The 22,588-nt window shown below is 41.4% G+C and overlaps 2 protein-coding genes across 3 annotated transcripts in view; one reads left to right on the top strand and one right to left on the bottom strand.

Annotated features, from left to right (window-relative positions):
• Positions 1–364: 364 nt before the first annotated feature.
• ddx18 (DEAD (Asp-Glu-Ala-Asp) box polypeptide 18) lies at positions 365–7,088 on the top strand. Its single transcript, XM_022217645.2, has 14 exons — positions 365–528; positions 2,360–2,560; positions 2,660–2,875; positions 3,405–3,540; positions 3,711–3,811; positions 3,932–4,131; positions 4,272–4,386; positions 4,798–4,937; positions 5,043–5,204; positions 5,294–5,446; positions 5,557–5,670; positions 6,040–6,096; positions 6,233–6,410; positions 6,662–7,088. Exons 1-14 carry the CDS (start codon positions 423–425, stop codon positions 6,805–6,807), a joined length of 2,025 nt encoding a protein of 674 aa, XP_022073337.2. The 5' UTR covers positions 365–422; the 3' UTR covers positions 6,808–7,088.
• Positions 7,089–7,148: 60 nt separating this feature from the next.
• Positions 7,149–22,588, bottom strand: part of LOC110967899 (glycerol kinase-like) — a 46,117-nt gene continuing 30,677 nt past the window's right edge. The window contains exons 9-20 of one of the 2 annotated variants that reach the window (XM_022217646.2): positions 17,330–17,365; positions 14,767–14,834; positions 13,757–13,799; positions 13,556–13,636; positions 13,313–13,391; positions 13,073–13,169; positions 12,788–12,872; positions 12,018–12,138; positions 10,097–10,240; positions 9,268–9,354; positions 9,011–9,085; positions 7,149–8,246 (exon numbers count right to left, since the gene is read on the bottom strand). In XM_022217646.2, coding sequence (XP_022073338.2) covers positions 9,012–9,085; positions 9,268–9,354; positions 10,097–10,240; positions 12,018–12,138; positions 12,788–12,872; positions 13,073–13,169; positions 13,313–13,391; positions 13,556–13,636; positions 13,757–13,799; positions 14,767–14,834; positions 17,330–17,365 — 915 coding nt within the window. In that variant the 3' untranslated portion in view covers positions 7,149–8,246; position 9,011. The remainder of the gene's footprint in view (positions 8,247–9,010; positions 9,086–9,267; positions 9,355–10,096; positions 10,241–12,017; positions 12,139–12,787; positions 12,873–13,072; positions 13,170–13,312; positions 13,392–13,555; positions 13,637–13,756; positions 13,800–14,766; positions 14,835–17,329; positions 17,366–22,588) is intronic. The other variant, XM_022217647.2, reaches the window with a different exon arrangement.

Genomic DNA, 22,588 nt, shown 5'->3' with positions numbered 1-22,588 from the left:
AATTATTATTATTATCATTATTATTAATTATTCATGGAGGTTAATAAGATACAGTTTTCGGTGTGTTGTCCTGCCCATGTCTGTACTGTACAGTGGAAATAAGTAGAATTATTTAACATACATAACGTGGTACATTATAAAAAAGGCTGGAATTCCATTATTCGCTGTCATATATTCACCTGAAGCTCGGCGTTTAATGTTGTTTTCAAATTCATGTTAACTTCTGTATTATTTATCTTAACTCCCTCTAATGACAATGTTTCCTGTACACCTTATAGTAACGCTCCAAGAACATTCTCCGGCACTTTGCATGTTTGCACACGGTGCGGGGTCCTTTGCATTTTCAGTCAGGCAGTGCAGACTGGTACCCCGAAGGGTCCTGAGCACCACACACATACACACGTGTGCTGTACGCTGTTACCATGGCGGACCTACAGATGAAACTGCTCCGTAAGAAAATTCAGAAAAGAAATGAAAAGAATAAAGAGCGCAAATTACTGAAGAAGTCGACAGGAGACGAGGAGGCCGGTATGTGCTCTCCACTTCATGAAAACTAATCTGTTGCTGTTTGTTTCGTTCGTGTCAGAACTTCACCTGCTAGGCTAGCAGTGTTAGCTCCCCACGGTGCTACATTAAATCAGGAACTTTATCACACTGACCGTAAGTTACAGTCAAGATTAAGGACAACTTCAGCTGATCTTATTATAAAACTTTTTAAAGGTTTTGTGTCTTTGTCTTTCCGTAGGTAGGTAGCGATTATTAGTATTTACAAGCTAGCTAGCTAGGACTGTAGCACATACAGGATCCAGAGTTTTCTTTTAAGAGTTTGCTTGTCAACAGAAATCAATTTAATCTAATACAGACTTCCGTTATGTACAGCATTGAAATAGAAGTAAGTGCAGTATCCCTTAGATGTGAAATGATTTACTGTCGTATCACTTTACATTACTTGCTTTACTTCTAAATGGAACTGTGGGATATTTGTTCTGATGTCAATTGAAAGCTTACAAATGCAGGCCCCGCAGTCCAAACTCAATGCAACAAAAGTTAGTACTCCCTAACTACTGAGATTCACGTATTTTTGCTTTTTCATTACTTAAAATGATCACCTTCATTTTTGATGGCCGACTGGATTGTCCCCAGCATGAGGAAACCAGTATTTCAAAAAATTTCACAAATATTCAGCCATTCAGCCATTTTTCTTCCAACTGGTCTTCCTCTAGATCGGTTTGCACCATTTTTTTCTCGCTAAAATAAATCCAAGATGTTCTATTGGATTCAAGTCAGTAGTCAGGTCACAGTCTTCCCACCTCTGTACTTCGTTCTCAGGACCTTGCGTCCACAGTTGCTTCTTTATTATTTATTAATAGGCTTCAGCTGTGTTTCCACTAAGTTTTTGTTCGTCATCGGTTTGTCTGTATCCTTTTCCATCTTTGTGAAGTGTCACAATCAGATTTTTCAGTTGACCTGTCAGTTCTTTTACATGTGGAACCTTCATGTAGTGTGATGTTTCAGTGATCTCAGTTCCGGGTCACTCTTGTTGCATTGAATATTGACTTTGCAGCCTGTATTTTCCATGTAATCTTTTCTAAAGTATTTCTTGCTTGGTTGTTTATAAGAGCAGGTTCCGTACTTTTCAGCTTAGAGAAACTCTAATTACTGCAAGGTGGTAGCCTAGCCGCGCTAGACAACGCACAGCAACGAATTTAATTCTCTGCCAGGGTGGGTCTAGTTACCCTCCATAAGGCTCGAGGCTGGATTCTCCTAAAACTGACCGGACCAATCACCATGAAGTGTAGAGTCAGAAGGCGGGCGTAACGAAGTGACGACAGAGGCGCGACAATTCTGACAGAAGCGCACAATAAACAGTTATCTTTCGACTGGGCTTTGGCCACAGCCCTTAAAGATTTGAAGCTAAAATTCAACTTGAAAGATAAACAAAGGACGACACTGAAGTGTTTCATTGAGAAGAAAGACGTATTTGGACTTATGCTGACGGGATATGGCAAATCCTTAATATACCAGTTGGCTCTGCTGGTTGGGAAGCTAATAGGACTTAGCCACAATCCCCCAGTGCTCTCGGAACTACGTCAGCCTATTCGTTGCGTTGATTGGTTGTATACCTACCCAATTGCTGCAGAGGGATTTGAAAGACAACCTTTTAGCCTGCCTCCCTCCCTGTCGAGCTTCCCTAGATCCTTGTGCCGTCAGAAACATGGGTGTAGCATGGCTAGGCTAGCAAGGTGGCACATTGTAAATCATTTGACAATTGCATGATATTGCAAACCTGTTTCATTCTGTGTATCACACAGCTCCTCATCACCTGACTGATTCTGTGTGATGATTTGTTTTGTTGCAGCGAGTCTCACAGTCGACGCAAACGGACTGGAAGACGAATGTTGTGAGGAACCCGCCGCTGCTGGTAAGACGAACACGGAACCCAAGAAGAAACGGGCGAAGAAGGTTGAGGGACCAGTGGAAGGGACCACCACTGAGGAAACTGCTTTGAAGAAAAAGAAAAAGAAGAAAAGGAAGCTTACTGACACTGATGAACCTCCAGGTAACCACCAGAAAAGTCTGCCCTATTGAAATTCCAAAGTACAGTTTCTTTCCTGGTAACTGTCATGTATAAGTATCATGACTGTGATTTTTATTTTAGCTGAGAAGAAGAGCAAAACTGTGAAAGAAGCAGATGATGATGAGGAGGAGGAGGAGGAGGAGGAGGAGGAGGAGGAGGAGGAGGAGGAGGAGGAGGAGGAGGTGGTGGCAGCAGGAGAACAGGCCACTGACACACCAGAGGAAGTTGAAGATGAAGCCAGAGAGGAGGATGAAGAAGATGAGGAGGATCAACCTGAATTGCCATCTGGACTAACAGGTATTGAGAAATCATGTCTGCATATTGTAGATCTGGATCTGTACTAGTATTAATACTTGTAAGGATGTTTTCAAACTTCACTCTCAGTCGCTGACATACAGCACTCATACATGCAGCATTTCAGCAAATACTAATAAAGTTATTGTTTTGTTGTGGCCCTTTAATCTCCACCTGGGCTAAGTTGGCCGTTACCAACCGAAACAACAAGTTGCTCACTCGAGTTGCTTCTTCACAGCAGCTAAACGGGGCTACAATAAATACAGACATAGGAGGACACAGACACTGCCTTTATGTGTTGCCCTTTCATTGTTTCCATCATGAATCGGGTGTCAGCTAAGGCAAACAGAGACTCTTGTGGTTTTCTTTGGGGGAAGTCGCAACTGCTTCTTCTTACAGGAATTAATTACAAGAACATGTTTGATGTAACTAGTTTCCTATTATGTTGCTTTCTTCAGGAAATTAAACTTTCTCTAAATTTAGCCTTGGGGAGAGCGCTCTGTTTCTCATGAAGTGTCAACTATTGTTTCAGGAGCATTTGAGGACACATCGTTTTCCTCCCTTGCTGCCCTGGTCAGTGAGCACACGCTGAAAGGAGTGAAGGAGATGGGCTTTGAACACATGACAGAAATCCAGCACAAAAGTATCCGCCCCCTGCTGGAGGGAAGGTAGGTCAGATGGTTCTGGGACGGTTGTTAGTTTACAATTGATGTGCGACTGGTTTTAAAACCTAGATAGTCTTTTCATTTCACAGATTTTGATGTTTTTTTAGAAAAAGCTCTGTGATGAATATGAAAGTATAATGAAGATAAACTGTGTTTGTGTTCCTTCTCTGCAGGGATGTTCTGGCTGCTGCTAAAACAGGAAGTGGTAAAACCTTGGCCTTCCTCATCCCATCCATAGAGCTCATCTACAAACTCAAATTCATGCCTAGAAATGGTGAGAGCCCCTGTTTATTTACCGTTTCTCTGTTTTCTCTGTATAGTTTGGTGACAGTCTGTAGCACTTGATGACTGTTTGAACTTGTTTTTACACTGAGTTCTGCTTTCTTCCCACAAGGCACTGGTGTAGTGATCCTTTCTCCCACACGTGAGTTGGCAATGCAGACGTACGGCGTGCTAAAGGAACTGATGACGCACCATGTGCACACCTACGGTCTGATCATGGGCGGCAGCAACCGCTCAGCTGAAGCCCAAAAGCTCGCCAACGGCGTCAACATCCTGGTGGCCACACCTGGCCGTCTGCTGGACCACCTGCAGGTGAGCTCACTGGAATCCAGAGCAGGGTCATGACATGCATGGCACATGTGCTTTGAAGTAAGAATTAATGTTTTGTGCTTGTGTTTCCTCTTTTATTATTCCATTTTAATACTTTGATGGCTTGCTTTCTGTGTCTTTAGAATACTCCTGGGTTCATGTTCAAGAACCTGCAGTGTCTGATTATTGATGAGGCCGACCGTATCTTAGAGGTGGGCTTCGAGGAGGAACTGAAGCAGATCATCAAACTGCTGCCAAGTACGTATCTGCTGCCACCAGACTCTCCTCTGTATTGTCCACTGCTGCACTTTGGTTACTTCAGAATTAAAGAGGGACAAATTACTCATAAAGACGGAGCAGAAACAGTTAATCCTCCAAAAATACTCGATCCCATGTCTGAAATGCAACTGATAGCTTTTTTATAACCATATCTTATGCCTCCTTCAGTCTCCAGTTTGGCTTTTTAAGGGAAAATTTTCATTAAACCAAAGCAAAGACAATCATCAGAGTTACCCTAAGAGTCACAGAAGGTGTTCTTCTTATGACAAGTAAACAATTTTTCCATGTGTCACATAGGTGGAGTTCACTTTGTTGTTTTGTTTTCTTTAAACAGTATGTTGTTGTGAACTCCCCCCTCACCCATCCTGTTCTCTTGATTTTCCGCTCCAGAGAGGAGACAGACCATGCTGTTTTCAGCCACTCAGACCCGAAAAGTGGAGGACTTGGCTCGCATCTCCCTGAAGAAAGAGCCCCTCTATGTTGGGGTGGACGACAACAAAGACAATGCCACAGTCGATGGCCTGGAGCAGGTACAGTCTGCTGTATGCCTGTGGGCTCAGTGTTGTACAGATGACGATTAGCTCCCGGGGTCCTGACCACACTGAAGTGATACAGTGATCTCTGCTGTGTTTCAGGGCTATGTGGTGTGCCCATCAGAAAAGCGCTTCCTGCTGCTCTTCACTTTCCTGAAGAAGAACCGCAAGAAGAAGCTGATGGTCTTCTTCTCCTCCTGCATGTCTGTCAAGTTCCACTATGAGTTACTCAACTACATTGATCTGCCTGTTATGGCCATCCATGTAAGTCATCCCTCCCCACATCCAAAAGTCACGTATACAGTACAATCTACAGGGCTGGCTGGTGGAAAAGCTGTTTTTCCATCTTACAGGGCAAGCAGAAGCAGACCAAACGGACCACAACATTCTTCCAGTTCTGCAATGCAGACTCAGGCATCCTGCTGTGTACAGATGTGGCAGCTCGAGGGCTGGACATTCCTGAGGTGGACTGGATCGTCCAGTATGACCCCCCAGATGATCCCAAGGTCTCAAAACTAGTAGAAAATAACAGAGCTATGCTTTCATGTATTTCTTGATCGTATTATTAAGAGAGAAATTGAACAGACTCCATTTTGAACTTCACTTTCATTTGCAGGAATACATCCACAGGGTGGGCAGGACAGCCCGAGGCATCAATGGCAGAGGCCACGCCCTCCTGATCCTTCGACCAGAAGAACTCGGCTTCCTGCGCTTCCTCAAACAGGCCAAGGTGACCATCTCAGAGTTTTGGATGGGCAGTGTATAGTATGTCACTAGAGCTTTTGTCCAGTCTTGCTTGCGGGGCAAAAATGTCTTGTGCTCTGTGACTCCCTGCGTCACTGTGATGGGTATATTTAAATGTCGCTGTGAAGAACATTACTGTAAATGATAGATTGCTGTTCCTTTAACAGAACGACGAAGCAGCAATGTTGCATATCTTATGTCTGAAGCGATTTAGTGCTACATACACAATTAACTGCTCATTAGTTTGTATGTCCTTCCAACATGAAATACTTTTCTCCAGCTGGCCATCTATCACGCTGTGTTTGAGTGTAATAGTAGCATTTGCTTGTATTTACATTGGTCTCATGTTGTCCAGGTCCCACTGAGTGAGTTTGAATTTTCCTGGAGTAAAATCTCTGACATCCAGTCACAGGTGAGAAATCGACTTTAGCCAACATTCAGTGACACCTCAACAAGTGCTGTTTGTCTGAAATAAGGGTATTAGTAAAAAAATAGGTGCAGGTTTGTGCCTTAAGTCTAATTTTAAAACTCTGCCTCTCATTCCTTAGCTGGAGAAGCTGATTGAGAAGAACTACTATCTCCATAAGTCGGCTCAAGAGGCCTACAAGTCCTACGTGAGGGCGTACGACTCCCACTCACTCAAACAGATCTACAGTGTCAACACCCTCAACCTCCCCATGGTGGCGCTCTCGTTTGGCTTCAAAGTTCCTCCATACGTTGACCTCAGTATCCTTTACATGCCAATTTCACAGTTTGTCATTGTGCTGGTATCCCACATTTCACTTGGAACATAGAAACTGCAAACTCTTCATGGATCCAAAATAATGAAGGTTATGTGTCTCACAGGTGGCACATCTTTCTGTAGCTTTTTTTTGTGCTAACAGTAGATGAACATTAAACTTCCAAAACGATGAGGGGAATTTCCCATGAATAGATGAAGAAATTGTTGTTCTCCTTAACTGAACTCTTCTCTTTAGATGTCCACAGCAGTAAAGGAGCAAAGCTGCAGAAGCGAGGCGGCGGAGGCGGCTTTGGATACCAGAAGTCCAAGAATGTGCACAAATCCAAAATCTTTAAGCACGTCAACAAAGGAAGGAACGATAAGAGGCAGTTCTCTCGCTGAGTACTTTCAGAGCAGACATCAGTTCCTCCTGGAGCTTTTTTATTACATGAACTTCCTGTTTTTGAACGTGACTGTGCACTCTGTCAGACTCTGCTGTCTCCATCTGACAGTGTTGATCCAGTTTTCTTCCTACAAGTTGTCAAAGGGTTTTGTAAATGTACATGTTAATGTTGAATGCCCCTGACTTCCTTCTGTCCCTCTGATAAACAAAAATGCTCACATTTCTCTAGTATGTCTAACAAATCGAATCTTTATTGATATTAAAGTATACTTCATCCATAGTCAGCCTTGTTGGGACTTTTCTAATGCTGATTACAGTGAATAATGGAGAGACTGTGAGGTGATTATGTAGTCATTTTTATTGTACAAGTCTGATTTTGACTATTGATTACAACATGTATACATTGCTGCAGTGCATCGGCAGCAATTAGAGAATATAAGCGGTCGGATTTGGGCAATTTTACATACATTATACAAAGCTGAACACAGCGTTGAGCTTTAAATGACACTTCAGTCAGGACCAAAATTGACCACATGCTCTTTAAAAAGTAAAAATGAACTTCATCTAAAGGGATCTTCACTCCGTATTAAAGTTTACATTTTCATTGTTGATTATGGCTCAGATGTTAAAAAGTATGAAACATAAATTAGTCTTGTTTTTTTTAATCCCTTCATTGAAATAACGATTCCTCTTAAAGAAACCAGTAAGGCTCCAATATTTAATCTCCCCACACAGGATAAATTATAAAGTGCTATTGAGAGCCTGCAAAGAATCAGGTTTCAGTTTGTATTTCTTTCTACACAATCAAAATAATTTTAGGCTCATTGCAAAAAGATCCAGTGATTCAGTTCCCATTTGAAAAATATATTTATATTTCCTTACACCTCTATGGACGGTGTTTCTCATTCCACAGTCGCTACACCAAGGGGAAAGGCCCACTTTTTAAAGTAGGTCAAAGAGAAGTAACCATGTTAAAGAACTAATTTAGTCCTACACACTCAACATGTGTAACATCAGGCAAGTGCTGGTTTTAGATCTCAAAGAAGAAAATACAAACAACAACGCTACGTACAGAGCAAGTGGGTGTGTAGTGTTTCTGCGTTGGTTACACAGTACAGTAGTGCAACTCTTTAGACTGTGGACATCAGATTTGCCCTGTGCGCTACTGTACAAGTTCAGTGAGTTGAAGGCAGAGTTTCTACTGGATGCTTTAAAAATTACTTCCCTTTCTTCAGAAAAGGAACAAGAATCTCAGAACGGCCCACAGGTTGTGTCACTCTTCAATTTCAGCTGGCACTTGAGGTTAAGATACAATATCTCGGAGGCTGAACGTGGCATCAAACAGTCCTCATTCCTGTGTTCACTGTGAGCTTGTTTCCTTTTCCAGTGTTGCTCCACAGCAGTCGTCCATATTCACAGTTAGACTACTGCTTGTGATCTGTGAAGACAGACAAGTTATAGAATGAGTACAACACAGACAGACCCAAGCAGACCACCTTCATGCCAAACACACAGTCTAGTGGTAAAGCAGTTATGAAGGTGCCTCTAAAAGTTACGGACTTGTAGCCGTCTACCAAAAGCCTTACATCACTGTCCACAACACTTAAATGTTTGTCGTCATATCTTTCCTTGAATCGTGATATAAGGCTTTATAGTATATAGTTATGCCCCCAAAATGAGAGGAAAGCCTCTTGTTCCTGTGTGACGTCAAGAACCTTTTGAATTATCCTTAAGGTTCAAAGAAAATGTTTTCAAGCAAACATGCAAATGCCCTGAGGCTGTTGCTCTGTCCCTCAGCAGAGAATAACGTCATCACAGCAGGTCTGATAGAGGGTTCTCTTTAACCACAGTGACACTGAAACTCCCCCAGTTTGAATTTACTCAGTTGTTTGCTTAGTGTTTATGTCATCTGACTCTAAGTAAATTGGATAACTCCTCCTTAAAAACTGTTAATCCTGAGCTTTTGATCATCAATGGAAACCTGGTATCCACCGATGGTTTTGATGACTTTTCAAGAAATTTCACACCCTAGAATGTCTCTGTCAGTTGAGAAAACTCTGTGTTGGTCAAACCCATAAGTACACAATGTTAGTGATGCCTTTCCAACATGACCATGCAAACTCAACCTCAACACAACACAAAGAAGTTAGTGTCTTAAGTCTTCCAAGTGTCACTGAAGGCAAACGGTAGTACATGGAAGACCTTAGTGGTCCACTCTGGTGGGGGGAGGGGTGGGAGAAACACCCCAGGGGCCGCCGGTCGCCTTCTTTCCTAAACCTGTTGACAGTAAAATGAGAGACCATCCGAGATGGATCACAGTCAGACTCCTGTCAAAAATTTCCCACTCATGATTTTAGGGAAATTTATGAAACAAAAACACGTTAAAAGCGATTGCTGTATCAGCTGGAATCATTTTCTCCATCAGTTGAACATCTACAAGTTAACACTCAGTTGCGTACCGTTTCCATTGCAGCAAGACTCGGCGGTCTCCCAGTTCATGGCCTTCTGGACAGCCTTCTTCCAGCGACCAAAACGGAACTCGCTCTCTGTTTTTGATGAGGATACACATAAATTGCAGTGCATGTCTTCAGTCATCATAGTAACATCCACTAGATGGCAGCACATAAAATGAAATGTAACTAAGTAAAACTCAATAAGTACAAATTTGGTCAATACTGAGAAAGTGTTGATATTACAGAATGCATGATTTCTGAAGTGTTTTCATGCGTTATTCAGCAACTGCAGAACAGATACAAAAATCAAAAGACAGTGTTTGTGACAGAAAGACAGCAAGCAGCACACAACTAAAGTCTGAGAGCTATATCAAAAGAATGGTAGGTAAGATCAACAGCAGCCTGCACTAAAACTAGTTCAAGTTATTTACTTTGTCTCTTATTTTCTGCAAATAAAAAGATAGATTATAAAAGATAAAATAATCAGCCTGAAAGCACATTAGATGCACCCATTACACCTTTCTAATCTGTTTCGCTGTTGGTTTACTGTTGCTTGGGCTGCAGCTACAGACTATTTTAGTAATCGAGCATTCTATCTATTCTGGTGATTTATTGAATAATCAGATGCCGTGCTTGGAATGCACGTTACAGCATCAAAAGTGGAAGTGAGTGCACCGTCCAACAGAAATAACCGTCCTGGTGGAACACAGATGGACAGCTCTATGTTGACTTTCAAGCTCTGTGGATTTTGGGAACTTTTCTGACAATCACATAAATCAAAAATCCAGTACAACCAGTCCAATCAAACACAACACCACTGGTTATGTCTTTTTACCATCAGAGTGGATTTGTGGTTCATATTTCTCAGATGTGACATTTGGGAGCTGATCAGGGCTCAGGGTCCACACCTGCACCCCTTCTGCTGCCCCCGCTGCCATGGCTGCACCCAGAGCTGTGGTCTCCGACATGGTGGGTCGCACTAGTCCAGTACAGGACAGACACACACAGGCATGAAAAAAAGATTCAATTAAATTCAATACTTGGGTACAATCAAATCCAGTTGTGCGCTGTAATCATCATCTAGAATTGAGACAGTACCCCAATTAAACGCAGATTTATTACTTGAAATGCTTTATCTGGACAGCAGACAGAGCACAGATTCAGTTTGAACAGTAAAATCAGTCAGAGAAAAGCACTGGATCTCAGGATGAACCCAGCACCATCAGGGTGGTCCCCATATTTCTATTTTCAGCCCAAACATAGTCCACAAAATTCATTTGTTAATTTAATTATATAGAATGAATTATTGCTTAAATGTAGTAACATTACACACATTACAGTAGTGTGATTTTTTTTTCAAGAATGGATCCATTCCATTAAGAAACAAGAATGAAAGACATTTGGCCTATTAATGAAAACAGAGACTATTGTCCTCAGTCTATAAGCTACTGCATACATTACAGTTTGGTCAGTGCAAAGTCTGGTTTTTCATGTATGACCAGATTGTCAATGCTTCCTGAACCATCAACTAAATGCAAATAACAGGATTGTTTGTGTTTTAAGTTAACTGTGACAAAAGTCAGGGAAGACAGAAAGGTATAAAGTCCTCATTTCATTGGTAACTTATAAAAGCTACTGTTTGAACTAGAGGATATGTCTAGTTTTTCATGCGAACATGCTTCTCAAATTTTCCCCTTAGAAGAGGTGATTTAACATTTCAACTCTGCCTTAAATGAAGCTGCATATCCTTAATTAGTCACCAAGGAACGCAGCTGAGTGACAATCAACGTTGGTTTTTCTGTCTGTTGGCAACATGACTCAAAAAAACGGAATAATGGATTCGAATTAAATTTTCTGGGAAGGTCAGAGATGACACAAGGACCAAGTGATTATATTTTGGCAGGGATGCAGCTTATAGTTGGATCCACGGATTTGTTAAAGATTTCTGTATCATTGTAAGATAGTGGCACAGTGTCACTGTAACTATGACAACAAGTGAACACTACACCAGTTGCCTGCTGATGATCACATGATTGCGATCCTACTACAAATCCACCGCTGCAGACTTATTAGGATTTATGTACCGGAAATGATACAAGGAACAACTGATTAAATTGTGGGATGTGGATCGCCCAGATCAACTGGTTAAACAGGCGACCCATGAACAGGAGCTATAGTCCCTGATGCAGCAGCCTGGGCTCGATTCCAGCTCATGAGCCTTTGCTGCAGGTCTTCCCCCTATTTTCCTGTCTGCCTCTCTACTAACCTGTCTTAAAGCCAACAAAGGCCAAAAAAAAAAAAAAAAACCTGAAAAAAATAAATTGAAAAAAAATATAAATTGAGGGGGTGTTTAAGTCCAATCAGTTCCACAAGCTACATGTTTATTATTGTTTGGTATCTGTACATAATGTACACATGCAGCACGCATGCCTATGCTCAGCGAAAGGTCATTTTGTTTGTGGGCACATCTATATTAAATGGCCACATTCTATGTTCCCGTGACTTCTGATCATTAATAACTAATAAATAAATGCTGCATTTCTGCCATATGGTGGAATGAACAGCCTTTGTGGAGTACTGTGTTCTCTGAGTGCTTTTCTAGTTTGCTTTGCTTCACTTGCTTCCTTATGATCCTCAAACATTGTACATGGAAACACACTCCTTCATCTTTGCATAAAAGGACAAACATAAAACTAAACAAAAGAAAACAAACAAAGAAAAACGGATTTCCAATGTGACGTTGTTTAAGTCCTTACCTACGGGCATGCAGAGGATGTCGGCCTGCAGCTGCATCAGCAGCCTGTTGGACGTCATCCCTCCATCCACCTGCAGCTGAGTCAGAGGGACGCCACTGTCCTGGTTCATCGCATCAAGGATCTAATACAAACAATGCAGCAATCTATGACTTCAACCAGACTTTTTTTAAACACCTGACAAACTGAATGCAATAAAATCTATCAGTCCAGCTCCTGGAAAAGTTTGTTGCTGAAGTTGGTGTTAAGAATGTTTTTATCAGTTTATTTTCTATTAACTGACTTTTGTGCTGGTTGAGAAAATCTACATTTACTTTATACACTCAACAAAAATATAAACGCAACACTTTTGTTTTCATAAAACTGCCCCTTTCAGAGTGGTCTTTTATTGTGGGCAGTCCTTAGCACACCTGTGCACTAATCATGGTGTCTAATCAGCATCTTGATATGGCACACCTGTGAGGTGGGATGGATTATCTCAGCAAAGGAGAAGTGCTCACTATCACAGATTTAGACAGATTTGTGAACAATATTTGAGAGAAATGGTGATATTGTGTATGTGGAAAAAGTTTTACATCTTTGAGTTCATCTCATAAAAAATGGGAGCAAAAACAAAAGTGTTGCGTTTATATTTTTGTTGAGTGTAGATCAAGAGACTGAGACGACCTGCAGTGTGCTTTCCCTGTACTCTTTAAAACAGCCACTCTTGTTGTCCACCTTAGTAATTTGAAGCCTGTGGAGGAAGAACATCATCTGAACGGAGCCCTGCTCACCTCTCTGGTCTGGAAGCAGACGGCCTCCAGAGCAGCAAACGCCAAGTGGTTTCTGTTGGTAAACTGTGTGAGCCCACAGATGATGCTAGAAAGCACAAAGAGGAATTCAGTGCAAATATAAAACTAAAAATGCTGACATTAGAAAAATTTGTTAACTACTTATTGCAACTAGTCATTATTTTGTGCAAGGTAAAAGATAAAAAGTGAAACAAAACTACTTCTTTAAGCATTGCAAAATAGTCAAAATGATTGATTATTTATTTATTTAACAGATGACCACCTCACCCTCTTGCACTGGGCTCCCAGTAAGGAGCATAGAGGCCAGAGAACGCAGGCACAAAGTAGCAGCCGTAAGATGAGCCTGCTGCAGCAGCCAGCTTCTCTGAAATGAGAGACAGAGAGGAGTGTTGTTAATCCAGACAGTAATCTCTCCATTACGCACATCATTTCATAATTACATTGCTACAGTTTAGGAACAATTTCTGATTTGACAAAAGATGAGGTAAGATGTGACTGTGACAGTACCGATCTCTGAGGAAGACTGCACAATGCCCATGTTGTCCTTCAGCCACCGTACCACTTCCCCTGCAATGGCCACTGAACCCTGCAAGAACAACGAAACCCACCAGAACCAGAATCATCAGAGCTTCAGGTGGCTATCAGTCACCAATTGCTTAACACTAGGGAGGACATTACTGTAATATGGAAGCAGATTTAGGAACTAAACTTGATTGAAAATGAGAAAGACTAATGGAGTCTATTTCACACCTCGAGTGCATAGCAGGCAGGCTCATCTTTTCCCATTTGGTAGGCAACTGTGGTGAGCAGGCCGTGTTCTGACATCACAGGCTGAAAGAATCACAAGACAAATATGGCACAGAAGGTGAAATAACAAAACAATATATCTTAGTCAGACAGTCACTGCAATGAATACTTTAAACAACAAAACAAAGAAAACCGATGACTTGCCTTGGTTCCTGTATTTCTGAGCAGGAAGCAACCAGTCCCATACCTGAAAATGATAATAAAAATAATACTGAGACCGATGACTGACTTATTGATGGTTTTCTTTTAAGATTCCAAGCAGAATGATATAGATTCACATATCATGTTCTTTTTAAGAAGTCAGAACAAGATTAACAGATTAACGAGGTTAATCTGCTATTTTCTACAGTGTTTGACATTTGTAAATGACAAAAATCAAGCAGTCTCTAAACATACTGGTTGACAATATGAGTATTTGTCTGTTGTTAGCAGCTGATGACACCAAACAGTGAGACACGCTATTTTACAGAGCATGTTGCAACTCAAATGTGTCAACTCTTAAGAAACGATGACACACTTTAGAAAGCCATGAGCACCGTGAATTCGTCCAACAGGGTTAGACTGCCAAGGCAGAGTTCAACTGTTTCTTCCTATTGTGTCTGAGGGAAAACATTTGCCAGAAACAACCTGAACTGTGACATGACAGCAAGCGGGTGTTCCAATTGTTGGGCACACGGTCAAAGCACAGTGGGTCTCTGGCCACAACACAATCGTGATTCTCCACTTGTCGTACTGAGTGAATCTGGCCCCTTGTAACCATTTCATTTTCCCCAAAATGAAATTGAAGTTGAAAGTTTACCATTTTGACAGTTTAGGAAATTCAGTGCTCATCACAGATGAACACCAGAACTTTAAGGGAGTGTTACAGGCATTGCAGAAGTACTGGTAGTGCTTTATCGCTGCACAAGGAGGCACTCTGATTGGCTAAAAATTAAAGTAGGTGCAGTCTTGGAACTTTCCGATCACTTCATGTAAATTTAGTCAAATAAAAACTAGTGAAGTTTATAGAGAAAGGATGAAGTGTTGTATGATATTCCTCAGTGAGAAAGAATAAAAACAATTTGGTAAAAGATGGAAAGAAACAGCGTGATCAAATGCAAACACCATTAAAGCATTTTTTAATGTAACAAAAAAAAATGAAGCAAACCGCTCACGTGTTTTTGGCCTGGCCTTCCTTGAAGCACATCTGACCAACCAGGGCAGCTGACTGGTCACCTAGACACTGATGGAGAGGACATGGTTATTGTCGAAAAAGACATAACCAAATACAAACAAATCAGACTTAGCCTGGAAACTAGAATCTTAACACCCACACTTCTTGGCCAATAGAGATATCAATACATCCATCCATCCATATCTATATACCGCTTAATCCTCACTCGTCTCACTTCATTTTCATACCATTAAATTGTTCTAATAATATCATGCAACAGTATCTATATGTAATGTCGCTTAAAAATGTGTTTTCTACTTTGTGTCAGCAGTTCAGTGTGGTTTGTTTATTTTTGTAACCATAGTAATGCAGTAACAGTGCATGCTGGGAGACAGGAAGTAAAATTGCCATGCGGTTACCATGCGGCCAGCTACAAGCATGTGTGAGCTTCACCAGTCATCAGCTTATCAGTTGATTGCTTTTCTTTCTCCCTTTTTGCTAAGGCAACATCTGTAAGTATCTCATCATTGCAATGTTAAGTTATTACTTATTTTGAATTTTAGAAGATTACTAAGAGAGCTAAAATGTTAATTTAGTTTGTGCTAGGCTAGCTTAATGTTTATCGCTGCTGATCGTTTTTCCTAGCTTGTTTGTGCTTTATCATATATGCTACAGAGCTAAAGCAGCTGATCTGTATTATTTTCCAGATACTGTGTCCTTGATTTTATTAATGATATAGATATTTTATTGTGCTATATTGCAGTTTCACAAAATTCCCAGTAAACTTCATGGAAGTGAATCAGCTGTGTCCTGGAGTTTTTTGGGAGTCTTTAAGCTGAATGGAACATAGCCCATGACACTATAAATTAAAATTTAGGATCCAGAATGTTGTGGAAAGCCTTTCCAGAAAAGGAAGCAGCAGATTAATTCCACTCCTGCCCAATATGCTGTTGGTGCTTCATCCATCCATTAGCTATACACCACTTACAGGGCTCCAGACTAACTTTTTTTCCCAGGAGCACAGTGGCCCCCCAACTTAAAATTTTAGGAGCGCAAGCAGAAAATTTAGGGGCGCACACCAAAATCGACTTGCAAAGTAAATATCCACATTTCCTCTCATTTTCACTATATTACTGATAAATACTTGCACAATAAATGCAGAAACTATGTTTTCAATTCACATTTTATTGTGCAGCACTTGACACAACATAACAAGAAAAACACTCAGAGAGAACAGTACTCCACCAAGGCTGCTCAGTTGACGTATCATTTCAGACGGATGAAATCTGTAATAAAAAAGACCTTGTGCTGGGTACAGGCATGTGTTATGCATGTGCACGTTATGTATTTATACTGAATCACGTGTAAATTACTCCTATAAAGGTCTGTTGATCAGTTCATTAATTTTGGCAAGCCTTTGTTTTGCTAGTGTTAAAATAACCGTTCCCTTCAGGCTTTTATTTTGAATACGTATTTTTAATGCAACGGGCTTCTATTTTGTGACCAATTCAGTGGCACAGGAAGTGTTTATCTAATAAGAGGTTTCTTGACATGACGAAGATGCTGTAAAGTCCGAAAATTCACCTAAAGACGAAAGAAAACGGTTCCATGCTGTTGCTGTCTAGCAAAGGATGTGTCTAACTTAGAAGCAGCTGGAATGGGGACAAGGAAGGAAGGAAGGACAGGAAGGTGAATTTGTGTTCAAAATAAGGCGGAACGTAAATGAAGGCTTTGTGAAACATCAGGAGCTTCGCCCCCTGTTCTCACCCCGCCTTCTTCTTCTTTGGTGTTCGTCTCCTTTCTTCTTTCGGACTTAATGTCGGTTGGTAAACCAGGTCATTTGCGCATTACTGTCTACTGGGCTGAAGTGTGGAGCAGAAGTTTGAAAGCAACAAAAAATACTCAATAGTAATTAAAAAAAAAAAAAAGAATTGGCAAATTCACTGGTCGCACATGTGCGAGTGGATGAAAAATTTACTCGCACTTGCTTAAATTTTGGTCACAAAATGCGACCATTTAGTCACAGTCTGGAGCCCTGACTTAATCCTCATTAGGGTCGTGGGGGCATGGAGTCTATCCCAGCTGACTTAGGGTGAAGGCATCGGACACCCTGAACAGGTCACCAGTCTATCACAGGGCCACATATTGAGACAAACAATCACACTCACATTCACACCAACGGAGAATTTAGAATCACCAATTAACTTCAGCATGTTTTTGGACTGTGGGAGGAAGCTCAAGAAAACCCAGCAGGGAGAACATGCAAACTCCATGCAGAAAGATCCCAGGCCTGGGGATCCCCCGCGACCCTAGTGAGGATAAAGCGGTGTATAGAAAATGGATGGATGGATAAAACACTTACATAAGGACTCCTTATAAATTAGATCTCAAACAGGTGTGAAAAATAAACGAGCATTGTGCACGATGGACTGACATTTCACAGTCAAAGAAAATGAACTTGTAAATAATGTGAAACTATAACAGCAAATCAGTAACCATAAATAGCAAATACAACAAAAAGAGAGGATGCAACAAATTTAGGGAAGGTCAAGAAAACTACTTACCCCTGAGATTGGAACTCCTGCGAGAGAGCCGGATTTCTGGTTAGAAACAGAACGGACACAGTTTTAGGTTTTGGATAAATGACTGTGGGACGCTGCTGTGAAATCACAAAACATGAATAGACAGCAAGTGTGTTCACATTAAAAACATTTGGAAGCAAGAAGACATTCACTGTCACACTTTAATAAGGACAGACCTCACAGGACATGTTGCTCGTGTTGGAAACCAAACATGTAACTCCTACTACCTATTTGTAGAAAACTTTGTAATTAACAAAACACATTTGTGTATCCAGTGATTGCAATACAATCTATTCACAATCCCCCACAGTGAAATGTGACTTATGACCATGTTAACATGTCCATGTGATGGGTGTGAAGGACTTTAGGTCATCAACATAATATGACTCAATTTGTGTAACAATTAATCAAAAAATGCTCACAGGCCAAAAACAAAGCATGGCCATAGTAATCTTAACCAGAATTTGATGATTAATACATTTTTCATACAAATTTCCAGCTTAATGTGACAAAGCCTTATGACAGCCTTCATGGTGCATAAACAGGAATCCTGTCAGAGTGTTTTTATTACCCAATATAAAGGTCTGTTACACTATAACGCTGAATTACACCATGAGGTGCACACACAGTCCTCTTATGATGATCACTCTTCTTAGTTACATATTGTGTTGATTTCATTTATTTCCATTCCCAAAACAGTTGTTGCAGTAAGGAAAGAGTTGCAGGAAGAGGTTTCCAAACAGGAAAATATACCTCAGATACTTAGAGGTAAAAGACCCATAAAAATGAAGAAACCAAACAAAGCTGACCTCTAAACTGCAGTACAAGGTGCATGTTGCATTAAAAGATTTAACAGGAAAGATCATGTTGTGGTCAGGAGATAAGATACGAGCGCAGACAAACACAGAGCCACGATAACAGGACCAGTGCCCTCCTATTTTATAATTCAGCTGACTTCAATAAGGGCTCATCCAAGCACAGCTTCTGAAACCATTCTGTAATTACACCATATTCCAGTGTGACAAAACTACACGGCATCTTATCAGGCCATTTATCTGGGAGAGGCCACAATAAGGACTTTTATAGAATTCTATCTGTACTTAACAGAGCAAACCGTCCAATGCACATTCAATAAAAAATACACCAACATTCTAGCCTAGCCGCGCTAGACAACCCACGGCAACGAATTTAATTCTCTGCCAGGGTGGGTCTAGTTACCCTCCATAAGGCTCGAGGCTGGATTCTCCTAAAACTGGCCGGACCAATCACCATGAAGTGTAGAGTCAGAAGGCGGGCGTAACTAAGTGACGACAGAGGCACGACGATTCTGACAGAAACAACCGGCGCACAATGAACAGTTATCTTTCGACTCGGCTTTGACCACAGCCCTTAAAGATTTGAAGCTAAAATTCAACTTGAAAGATAAACAAAGGACGGCACTGAAGTGTTTCATTGAGAAGAAAGACGTATTTGGACTTGTGCCGACGGGATATGACAAATCCTTAATATACCAGTTGGCTCCGCTGGTTGGGAAGCTAATGGGACTTAGCCACAATCCGCTGGCGCTCTAGGAACTACGTCAGCCTATTCGTTGCGCTGATTGGTTGTATACCTACCCAATTGCTGCAGAGTGATTTGAAAGACAACCTTTTAGCCCGCCTCCCTCCCTGTCGAGCAGTCCTAGACCCTTGTACCTTCAGAACATGGGTCTAGCGCGGCTAGGCTACCAACATTCTCTTTTAAGAGCAGAATAATACAGGGTTGTTCAAAAAGAATGAACCAATTTTATTACGCAATATTTTAATAGGGAAAAGTAATAAAAAACTCTAGCCAAGTGACAAGTATTCTACCCACAATCAACTTTTATTTCCTGTCTTGCAAGTATTCATTGTGGCTACCACCAACATCAATGCGAAAAGAGAATTCCTCTGAGATGCATACCAGCATATCACGTTCCACTGAGTTGATTACTGTAATTATTCGATGTCATTCGATCACCTTAAGCATCAAATAAAAGTTGATTGTGAGTGGAATACTTGTGACTTGGCTGGAGATTTATATTGTTTTTCCTTATTAAAATACTCCATAATGACATCAATTCATTCTTTTAGAATAACCATGTACTAAACAGCAATTAGTTGTAAATAAAACCAGAGAAAAACAATATTCCTATTTTTTAAAAGCAGACTAATGCTCTGTTGGCTTCTCTCTTAACCCCTTGACTCCAAAACCAGCCAGCAGGTTTAAAAGGCATGTTTTCTCAAAAGCAAACAAATTAAAGAAAGAAACTCTATACAGTCGATAAACTAATTAGGGGCTCGGGCTTCGGCACGAGCCACTCTCCTCTCCATTGCAAAGCAATGGGAGGAGAGTGGCTCGTGGCGAAGCCACGAGCCACTATTGTTCTCCTGTTGGCGTTTATTAGGGGCTCGGGCTTCGACACGAGCCACTCTCCTCTCCATTGCAAAGCAATGGGAGGAGAGTGGCTCGTGGCGAAGCCACGAGCCACTATTGTTCTCCTGCTGCGTTTATTATAGTCTTTTCTTCACGTTTCCGCCGTTTTTCGATTCGTAACTCGTCCTAGGCCTTTGAGAAAACCAAAATAAATTATATATCAAAACGTGCGGCTTCATCGGGAATAGTGTGCTATGACTTTTCTAAGAAATTCGTCATTTTTTCGCAGAATTATTCGCAAAAAACTGCGAAAAAATTCCCATAGAAAATGAATGGGGAGTGAAAAAAATCGGCTCAAAAAATCCACTTTTTTCCAAACGCCACTGCTTCGTCATACGGTCACCTAGAAACTTCATTTAACCATCAAAACGCAGTAATTTTTCTTGTCTTCGCAGGAATGTATTTTATGTCAGGCTGAGATTTACAGTTTTTCATCAGTGAGTCCTCAAAAAAGTGAAAATTCTCCAAATCTGCTCTGGTTAGAGTGCGGCATGTCAGTTGGTAGAGTGGAGGAGAAGTGAAAAATCCGCCTGAAAATTTCCCGATCGCATCGCCCTCACGACCAAACGATAAATGTTAGGGGAATGAAATTTGGTCAGATTGTAGACAATTTTCCTGGGATTCAAATGAATCCAAGTTTGAAGACCTATCTCTTTCTGAAGGGAAATGGCAGGCAGCAGTTTAGACCAAAGTCGCACCGTTCTCCCCATTAGAACCAATGTAAACTGAATCATCTGGCTCATGGAGGGACAGTGTTTTTTAAATCGCTGTAACTCGGTTATTTCTCACAATATTTGGAAAATAATCATATGTATGAATAGCCACAGCCTTCCTCTCGCTCACGGTCATTTTAGTTTTCAGCTACCATTAACGGTTCGCCCACAATTAGCGCCAGAACGAGACGTTGCACGCTGCTGCTGAGAAGCACTTTTCTGCTGTCTGTGGCAGGCACCGTTGCTATGGGGGCCCATAGCAACCGCCCTTACACACGCGCAGGCATGCTCCCACGCACACACACAGACTCATTGGTGTGCCACACCCACCTTCACACCCAATACCTCCACAGGAGCTGCATTTCAGCCTGAAAATCAGTTAAACCTCTCAGCTTCACACAGCCTTCAGAGCAGGGGTGTCAAACTCAGTTCCAACACACCTGATTCAAATGATCAGGCTCGTTATCAGGCTTCTGCTGAGCTTTATGATGTAAGATGGAAACATCTAGAACATAGAGGATAGTGGGCCTCCAGGAACTGAGTTTGACACCCCTGCTTTAGAGTAACTCCAATCCAAATGTTGACCAGGTGAGATCTTCCTGTCTTTCCCTTTCAAAATAAAAGCACAGCACAATTTCAAAATAAAAGCCTGCGACGGACCAAAAATGCCAGTTAAACCTCTCAGCTTCACACAGCCTTTTCTCCAATCCAAATTTCAACCAGGTCTGATCTTCCTGTCTCTGCCTTTCAAAATAAAAGCACAGCACAATTTCAAAATAAAAGCCTGCAACAGACCAAAAATGCCAGTTAAACCTCTCAGCTTCACACAGCCTTTACAACAGGGGTGTCAAACTCAGTTCCAACACACCTGATTCAAATGATCAGGCTCATTATCAGGCTTCTGCTGAGCTTCATGACAGCTAATCATTTGAATCAGGTGTGTTGTAAGATTGAAACATCTGGAACATAGAGGATAGTGGACCTCCAGGAACTGAGTTAGACACCCCTGCTATAGAGTAACTCTAATCCAAATTTTGACCAGGTAATATCTTCCTGTCTGTGCCTTTCAAAATAAAAGCACAGCACAATTTCAAAATAAAAGCCTGCGACGGACCAAAAATGCCAGTTAAACCTCTCTGCTTCACACAGCCTTTTGAGTAACTCCAATCCAAATTTTGACCAGGTCAGATCTTCCTGTCTCTGCCTTTCAAAATAAAAGCACAGCACAATTTCAAAATAAAAGCCTGCGATGGACCGGAAAACGGAAGTTAAACCTCTCAGCTTCACACAGCCTTTAGAGTAACTCCAATCATAACTTTGACCAGGTGAGATCTTCCTGTCATTGTCTTTCAAAATAAAAGCACAGCACAATTTCAAAATAAAAGCCTGCGACAGGCTGGCAAAGCCAGTTCAACCACTCAGCTTCATACAGCCTTCAGAGTAACTCCAATCTAAATTTTGACCAGGTCTGATCTTCTTGTCTCTTCCTCTCAAAATAAAAGCACAGCACAATTTGCCTGTTAGACTTCTCAGCTTCACACAGCCTTTACAGTAACTCCAATCCAAATTTTGACCAGGTGAGATCTTCTTGCCTCTCGTGCGCTGCTCCGGACATGCACACATCCCGAGCCCCTCCCACGATTTCCGCGAGCGGGAATTGTCTAGTTAGGGGCTCGGGCTTCGACACGAGCCACTCTCCTCTCCATTGCAAAGCAATGGGAGGAGAGTGGCTCGTGGCGAAGCCACGAGCCACTATTGTTCTCCTGCTGCGTTTATTCTCTTTTTTTCTTCACGTTTCCGCCGTTTTTCGGTCGCTAACTAGTCCTAGGGCTTTGAGAAAACCAAAACAAATTATATATCAAAACGTGCGGCTTCATCGGGAATAGTGTGCTATGACTTTTCTAAGACATTCGTCATTTTTTCGCAGAATTATTCGCAAAAAACTGCCAAAAAAGTCCCATAGAAAATGAATGGGGAGCGAAAAAAATCGACTCAAAAAATCCACTATTTTCAAAACGCCACTCCTTCGCCATACGTTCACCTAGAAACTTCATTTAACCATCAAAACGCAGTG

The sequence above is a fragment of the Acanthochromis polyacanthus genome, chromosome 14, assembly GCF_021347895.1.
Source record: "Acanthochromis polyacanthus isolate Apoly-LR-REF ecotype Palm Island chromosome 14, KAUST_Apoly_ChrSc, whole genome shotgun sequence".
NCBI classification, from domain to species: Eukaryota; Metazoa; Chordata; class Actinopteri; family Pomacentridae; genus Acanthochromis; species Acanthochromis polyacanthus.
Note: the sequence above shows the minus strand (reverse complement) of the source record. Positions and strands in the feature narration are given on the sequence as shown.

Coding starts and splice junctions, on each gene's coding strand:
- ddx18 (XM_022217645.2), top strand. CDS start 423: ATGGCGGACCTACAGATGAAACTGCTCCGTAAGAAAATTCAGAAAAGA. Junction 3,541..3,710: donor CGCCCCCTGCTGGAGGGAAG/GTAGGTCAGATG, acceptor CCTTCTCTGCAG/GGATGTTCTGGCTGCTGCTA. Junction 5,447..5,556: donor ACCCCCCAGATGATCCCAAG/GTCTCAAAACTA, acceptor TTTCATTTGCAG/GAATACATCCACAGGGTGGG.